The sequence below is a fragment of the Mobula hypostoma genome, chromosome 12 (assembly GCF_963921235.1).
Source record: "Mobula hypostoma chromosome 12, sMobHyp1.1, whole genome shotgun sequence".
In the NCBI taxonomy this organism is placed as follows: Eukaryota; Metazoa; Chordata; class Chondrichthyes; order Myliobatiformes; family Myliobatidae; genus Mobula; species Mobula hypostoma.
The window spans coordinates 66036463-66044905 of NC_086108.1; the positions used below are offsets into that span (position 1 = coordinate 66036463).

Sequence of the window (8443 nt, forward strand, 5' to 3'; positions counted from 1 at the left end):
GAGGGGAAGGGGCTAGGGATTTGGGATCAGATTTTCTTGGTGTTTTTCTGGGTGGACGAGTCTCTCATTTTTTTGTGTTGGGGATTTGATTATCTTGTTGCTGTTCTTTCCTTTGAGGGAAGGGGTTAGCGGTTTTGCTGCTCTTGTCTGTTTTTTTTTCCTGAGGATGAGCAGGAGGTTAGGAATTTTATATTATTGTCAATGTTTTTTCCTCTGTGAGGGAGAGGGTTTCTGGGGTTTGCAGGCTTTGTTTTGATGCTTTTTGTGCAGGGGGGTGGTTGGTAATTGTTGTCTTTTCTTTCAACAATGTCCATGGTTTTTCTGTATTTCAAGGCTACCTGGAGAAGATGAATATCAGAGTTGTATTGTACATGAATATTTTGACTATAAAATGAAACTTCAAGCCTTTTAACCTACTGATATAAACTTTGATCAAATTGCTTGCTGTGTACCAAGTCCAACTTGGATCTGCAAAGCACAATGGTAATATTGGAGCATAAATAAGACACAAAATATGCTCATTAATATTTGATTAAAAGAGATTAGAAATGTTTAGCAGGTGAACTGAGAAAAGTCTTACTTGATGCCAATTGGCCTTTGATTTCCTTCAGAAAAGTTGTGTGTCATTTACATTATATCATTAGGCCCTCTTCTGTCAGTATTACCTCAGTAGTTTGAAAGACCTGTGGTCATTCACCTCTTTAAAATTTCTAGCTTTAGAAAGAGATTACTAATTGAAACCAGAGCAGATTTCTGGATCAGTTCAAAGGGCCCTGAGGACTCCATGCAGAATGATAATTAAAATGTTGTGGAGCTTTTGTAAGTAAAAGGATTGCTTAAAAATAACCTGAGACTGCAAACACAGAGGATACAAGACTAAATCACACCTGTTGTGTATGTTCATTTCTGGACATTTTACCTCAGAATGCAACTGAATCCAAGGGTTAAAGTAAAATCAAAAATTATGGAGAAGCATAATCTCTCCTTTTATTTTAACCCTTGAAGTATTATCTTCAAGATAGGGCAGTGTTTTTTATAATGTAAAAGACTCAAGTTGATTTGTAAACCTATTTTGTGGAGAATATACAGGGTAAATGGACTGGTATGTTTTTTCTGCAGATTAGGGACAACCACACATTTTAATGCTGAATTAAGGATTATTTGTGGAAATTTCTAATTTGTCCTCAATAGAAGAATTGATGCTGCTTCTGTTGTTCATGTTACCTGATATGCTCACTTGATCATTTCTGATCAAATTACACTATTGGAAGGTATTTGCCAAGGTTCTAATAATAATTTCAGCATTTCTGTGTACTGAATCCTTTCTACATGTTTGCTGGTAGAGTAGAAACAATTGGGGCGTATGGGGTGTCCAGGGAGCGATAGGACCTCTGGTGAAAGGACTTGTCATGCCCGTTGTGGGACAGCTCACTCACCATTGGGCTTCACAGGACATCAGCTCTCACTTGTGGCTCAAGAAGCTGTTTGCATGTGATGACAGCCACACCCCAGTACACCCCTTGGACAGGCCAAGCTAAACCAGGTGAGGATAGCTTTCATAGATATGTGAAAAGAAGAAGATGGGTTAAGACAAATGTAGGTCCCTTACAGTCAGAAACAGGTGAATTGATCATGGGGAACAAGGACATGGCAGACCGATTGAATAACTACTTTGGTTCTGTCTTCACTAAGGAGGACATAAATAATCTTCCGGAAATAGAAGGGGACAAAAGGTCCAGTGAGATGGAGGAACTGAGGGAAATAAATGTTAGTAGGGAAATGGTGGTAGGTAAACTGAAGGGATTAAAGGCAGATAAATCCCCAGGGCCATGATGGTCTGCATTCGAGGGTGCTTAAGGAAGTAGCCCAAGAGATAGTGGATGCATTAGTGATAATTTTTCAAAACTCTTTAGATCCTGGATTAGTTCCTCAGGATTGGAGGGTGGCTAATGTAACCCCGCTTTTTAAAAAAGGAGGGAGAGAGAAACTGGGGAATTAGAGACTGGTTGGCCTGACGTCAGTGGTGGGGAAAATGCTAGAGTCAGTTATCAAAGATGTGATAACAACACATTTGGAAAGTGGTGAAATCATTGGACAAAGTCAGCATGGATTTGTGAAAGGAAAATCATGTCTGACGAATCTCATAGAATTTTTTGAGGATGTAACTAGTAGAGTGGATAGGGGAGAACCAGTGGATGTGGTATATTTGGATTTTCAAAAGTCTTTTGACAAGGTCTCACACAGGAGATTAGTGTGCAAACTTAAAGCACACGGTATTGGGGGTATGGTATTGATGTGGGTAGAGAATTGGTTGGCAGACAGGAAGCAAAGAGTGGGAATAAACGGGACCTTTTCAGAATGGCAGGCAGTGACTAGTGGGGTACCGCAAGGCTCTGTGCTGGGACCCCAGTTGTTTACAATATATATTAATGACTTAGGTGAGGGAATTAAATGCAGCATCTCCAAGTTTGCAGATGACACAAAGCTGGGCAGCAGTGTTAGCTGTGAGGAGGATGCTAAGAGGATGTAGGGTGACTTGGATAGGTTAGGTGAGTGGGCAAATTCATGGCAGATGCAATTTAATGTGGATAATTGTGAGGTTATCCACTTTGGTGGCAAGAACAGGAAAACAGATTATTATCTGAATGGTGGCCGATTAGGAAAAGGGGAGGTGCAACGAGACCTGGGTGTCATTGTACACCAGTCATTGAAAGTGGGCATGCAGGTACAGCAGGCGGTGAAAAAGGCGAATGGTATGCTGGCATTCATAGCAAGAGGATCCGAGTACAGGAGCAGGGAGGTTCTACTGCAGTTGTACAAGGCCTTGGTGTGACCACACTTGGAGTATTGTGTGCAGTTTTGGTCCCCTAATCTGAGGAAAGACGTTCTTCCCATAGAGGGAGTACAAAGAAGGTTCACCAGATTGATTCCTGGGATGACAGGACTTTCATATGAAGAAAGACTGGATCAACTGGGCTTATACTTGTTGGAATTTAGAAGATTGAGGGGGGATCTTATTGAAACGTATAAAATTCTAAAGGGACTGGACAGGCTAGATGCAGGAAGATTGTTCCCGATGTTGGGGAAGTCCAGAATGAGGGGTCACAGTTAAGGGTTAAGGGGAATCCTTTTAGGACCGAGATGAGGAAAAACTTCTTCACACAGAGAGTGCTGAATCTGTGGAATTCTCTGTCACAGGAAACAGTTGAGGCCAGTTCATTGGCTATATTTAAGAGGGAGTTAGATATGGCCCTTGTGACTAAAGGGATGGGGGGGCGCGTATGGAGAGAAAGCAGGTACAGGGCTCTGATACAGAGTTGGATGATCAGCCATGATCATACTGAATGGTGGTGCAGGCTCGAAGGGCCAAATGGCCTATTCCTGCACCTATTTTCTATGTTTCTATGTTTCTATGATAGCCAATGGGCCTCATATCCTGATGAGATAGGGATATGCATGTTCAAGTTCAAGTTTAATTATCATTCAACCATTCATAAATATAATCAAAACAAAACAATGTTCCTCTAGGGCCAAGAGGCAAAACACATTACTAGCAACACGCAGTTTTCTGTACATAGCATAATTGGTTATGATTTCAGAAAAAAAACATGCAGTCACAAAGAGCAACAACGAAAAATATATCCCCAGTGTCTTGAGTGACATGACTGTAGAACTGGTCGTAATTTGTCCTGGTCCAGCTTGTTCTTCTACCAAACAAACACAGGAGAGCAGTACCGACGGGATGGCCAGACCCCAAACCAAACACGGTTCCAGCGTGCCCCACGGGTGTTCTCGCATATTGCCTCAGCATCTCCTCTGCTGGTCAGCTTCAAAAGGCGACGCCGCGACCTCGACCTTGTTCTCGCCACAACCGAGGTAATGCAGCTCCCCAGCCGTCGGTCTCACCAATGAACCAGTGAACCGGACAGTATTCTAGATTACCAATATCCAACAGGTCTTCTGATCACAATAAAAAACATCCAAGACAATCACTCGAACTGCGTACCATCCAACGGTACACGGCAAGTCCAGGCCACAACACAACAATAATACGCTCCATCACTACGGAGTAACTCACTGATGGGATAGTCTTGCAGCACTTGATGTTCTTTGTATCCATCAGTGACTTGCAATCATAAAAAAGACGAACAAATGCACCTTGGATTGGACTTGGAGCAGCCACTGTGGCCCAGCGCACCGCCATCTTTACAGAAATATATGTGAAGTCCACTCCTTCGGAATGAGCTGGATAAGATCAACAGTGGGATCCAACTGCTAAGAACAAGGTTCTCCAACGCTTCATGAGAGAGTGAGGGGTATGACAAACACTGAAGATGTCATGGTCATCTACTGCAACCAAGGAAGACCCCAATTTGTGACAACTACTGGACCTGGACTTCCAAGGTCGAGACATTGGAACAGCCCCAGTTTAAAAACTTGAAAAACTTTCCCGCATAGGTCTCCTGTCATTGTTGGATACGACGGACAACTAACAGTTAAAAAGAAACCAAAATTATTTGAAAATAACAGGCTTTAAAATCACTTGCCTATTTAACGGCAGCTAAAGTCATTTAAACAACCTGTGCAGTATGTTCAACGGAGGCTCAGTATTATTTTGCATCAATTTTAATTGTACTCAGAATGATACTATGCTATCATTTTATTAAATTCTTCTGGCAGTTGGAACCGTGATCTCAGAATCATAGAAGAAACAGCCGAAATATGGCTATATTCCAACAGCAACTTTTACGGAACGTCTTCAGTTTCCTCATTCTGGAAATGTTTGAAGTTAAGATGAACAGAATGAAGTACTTTAACGTTGTATTTTCTTACTTTGCTAATCAGTCCAAAAAATTATCGAATTGTCTTGCTTACAGTATTTACTGAGTTTATGTCCACTTCAAATATGCACAGTAAAACTTACTCCCAGTAAGGTACAGACAAAATTTTCCCGGTCCTTGAATAGAAGGAAAAACCGGCCAGGTAGAATACCTGATCTAATTTGGATGTTGGAAATATAGAAATAATACGATCACAAATGTACACGAGCGAATTATGTGTTTAATGTCACGAGCACCCAAAGGATGGTTGCGACACCACTACTCAGATGAAATTTAGAATAGAGGCCATCCATAAAATTAATACCGTGTAAACATAATTGCATCATTTGCCTTTATGAGCTTAGCAAAAATATTGAAGCTGATGCTTGTTTTAAAGTATAAAACCTGTAAATGGATCGAACACAAAACATTTAATTCGAATCGTAATGGTATCTCATTTACAGGTTTCTAAAGTAAATATAATACAACGTAGAAATGAAATACAATTTAGAAAAAAGGTGTTTTCTTGAAATTGAAGTATTTAGTTTGCGCTTCAAACAACTTCTGCCTTTCTGCGGAGAGACACAGGTCAGTCTGGTTCTCTGAAGGGGAAGGTCCGATTAAAAAGCTTTGTGCTTGACTGGAGACCAGGGTCAGGCAAAGAGGCAACTTTTACCTGAGATAACAAACTCCGGAACACACCAAGACCAAACATCAGATCTTCACACTAGGGTCCACGATAGCAGCCTTAAGCCACTCGTGGCTCGACCCGAAATCCTTGGGATGGAGTTTACCACTAAAGCCACCCGCTTTCCGCGCATATTTCTGTAATTCGTAATTAACCTGTGATTATTCCTCTTTCCAAATCTTCCTGATACGAGTCGGTTGAATGTTATAATGATGCCTCAACCGGCAACAACATTGCTGTTGCAGAGATCAGCGCCGATGAACTGTCATCTTATAAAGTCTTTTTTCTTTCCCTGATAAAAGATGTCATAAAATTAACTCCAAAGAGGATGGGAAATCTCGGATTTTAACGCCGAATATCAACATTATTTTAAAATTTCAATACAGAAATGGATAAACATGAAAGGTTAACTGTAAGTTCGCAGGACAACTTTCATACAAATGCCTGAACTAATTAATTTCGTCATCTAATAATTACTTAAATAACGATGTAGAAATAACGCTCATAACATGTTCGCAGATAATTCCAATTATCCAATGCACGACAGCTATTAAAGGGGTAAACTCAACTTTTCTAAAAGTTATAAATATCCGTCCGCAATATTCGCTGCAGCAGAACTTCGAAAACCGATACACAAATGTACAACTTTCTAACGCGAATGATTTATAGGAAAGATCCCACTTCAAATGATTAAACTGATTTTAATAACTCTCAATGCAATTTCTTTGAGTAATTATAGATGAACGAAATTGCTTAATTTTCAATATATTTTTATGCAAAATAGACACATCATATAGTGATTTAACAATTTGACCATGTTGTCGAAACTCTAAGGTTAGTTAATCCATTCTTAACTTTACTCGTTTAAAACAATGCCATACGTATTTAATAAAATTAGCGGAATGTGTGCTTCATGATCTAGGGGACCGTACCGCCGCACTGGACGGCAATTACCACTCAGTTCGAAACGAAAGTCTGCAATGCAGAACAATAGTCGATATTAAATTCAGCTCCAGTCACCCTGACCTTAACGCATCCTTACGCACTTTCTAAACCGTCTCCTGGTTCTCCTTACTGACCACTTCCTATAAAGCACGTATCAAGAATTCTAAGGAGAAGCGAGTTGTTATTACATTGTGCACCTCTCTGGAGAGACCCTTTAGGAAGGTGGGTGGGCATGCTAATTGAAGCACTGACACAATGAGGGCAAATAGGGTGGCGCCAGCCTCCTTTTGCTCTGACATATAAACCAGGTGGCGTCAGTTCAACACCTGATCCCGGCCTCTTCGGTAGCAAGCATTACGCCGGACTGCCCAGAGCAGACCTCAGGCTGAAGTTTATGAATCTAACCGACATCTCGTACTTTACTGGCGCATGCACCATGACTGCAGAGTCTCAGCAGTCACCCACCGAAGCCTCCACCGCTTCGGTGCCCCTGGAGAGCTCAGCGGATATATCACTGGAGACTCCGGGGAAGAACGAGGTGATGGTCAAATCGGAGCCGCAGGGCAGCACGCCGATCACGGAGAGAGAGGACGAAGAAATTGGGGACATTGAAGGACTCATCCCCACTTCAGGAAGCAGGAGGAGGAAGCGCCCTATCCAACGCGGTAAACCTCCTTACAGTTACATCGCTCTTATCGCCATGTCCATTGCCAACTCGCCAGAAAGAAAGCTGACGCTTGGAGGAATTTACAAGTTTATAATGGACCGGTTCCCATTCTATAGGGAAAATTCCAAAAAGTGGCAAAATTCCATAAGGCACAACCTAACGCTCAATGATTGTTTTGTGAAGATCCCCCGTGAACCCGGGCGCCCCGGGAAGGGCAATTACTGGACGCTAGACCCGGCAGCTGAAGATATGTTCGATAACGGAAGCTTTTTACGTCGGAGGAAACGTTTCAAGCGCTCAGACATCACTACTTACCCAGGTTACATGCAGAATTCCAGTGCCTTCACCCCCACTCCGGTTGGGAGACCTTCCTATCCCAATGCACTGTATCCCAGCGTGTGTTCGGCCTATAGCCCGCAGGTCCACAGCAGTAGCCACAACCCGGCCATGCTGCATCCCTACCAGGGGGCAGCGGTTAGTCAGGCCCAACACAGGATGTTCAGTATTGACAATCTCATCGGGCCACAATCCGTTTTGCAGGCTTCATCGGGGATTGACTTAAACTCTCACTTAAACGGAGATATTGGACCAATGGTCAGTTGCTCTATTGGCGGAGTGGACGTTTCCAGTTTTCAACCACAGTCCGCCAGCCCTACTGGGTCCGGGGCAGGGGCCGGGGCCGGGTTGAACAGGTCTTCCAACAGCATTACTTCTAATACGACCTATTCGTATTCTGCATCCCCTCCTCACCTATCTATATCTCAAGCCAGCTACTCTGCCAATAACACCCAGATGTACTGTCCTTCCAATCGACTTGCCATGCCGCCCATGAGACCCAACTCCTGCTCAGATCACAGCGATCAGCTTTTGGGTTTATCCAACCATCAGATGAACGGACTTGCACAGTTCAATGCCAATAATTCATACATGCGACAAGCAAACTGTGCACCCGCCCTTGACAGATTCATGTAGAATGCCTTTTAGAGAAGAGAAGTCACAAAACAAAGTCATTCCTGTGCTACAATACAGGTCAAGGTTAGCTCTTTTACATTTTTATATATTTGGAAACATTGTCAAATTCATATTCACCTTACCCCTTCTGTAAATATATAGTATGTACCATTGTGCTCTTATATACATTTGCATTTCTAGAACGTACGACCTATATTTAATCTCTAAATCGAAGAGGGTCGTTGTCACAAGTAAACAATGTTACATTTGCCTGATTAAAGGTGATCAAGATTTCGTTCTGTTAATGATTTAGAAAGGAACTGTGTTCCTTGTGGTACTTTTGTATTTCAGGAGAAAACGTTAATCGTGTAA

At 42.2% G+C, this 8443-nt stretch overlaps 1 protein-coding gene across 1 annotated transcript; it reads left to right on the plus strand.

Annotated features, from left to right (window-relative positions):
• Window positions 1-6847: 6847 nt before the first annotated feature.
• foxe3 (forkhead box E3) lies at window positions 6848-8092 on the plus strand. Its single transcript, XM_063064978.1, has one exon. It carries the CDS (start codon window positions 6848-6850, stop codon window positions 8090-8092), a length of 1245 nt encoding a protein of 414 aa, XP_062921048.1.
• The last annotated feature ends 351 nt before the right edge of the window (window positions 8093-8443 follow it).

Coding starts and splice junctions, on each gene's coding strand:
- foxe3 (XM_063064978.1), top strand. CDS start 6,848: ATGAATCTAACCGACATCTCGTACTTTACTGGCGCATGCACCATGACT.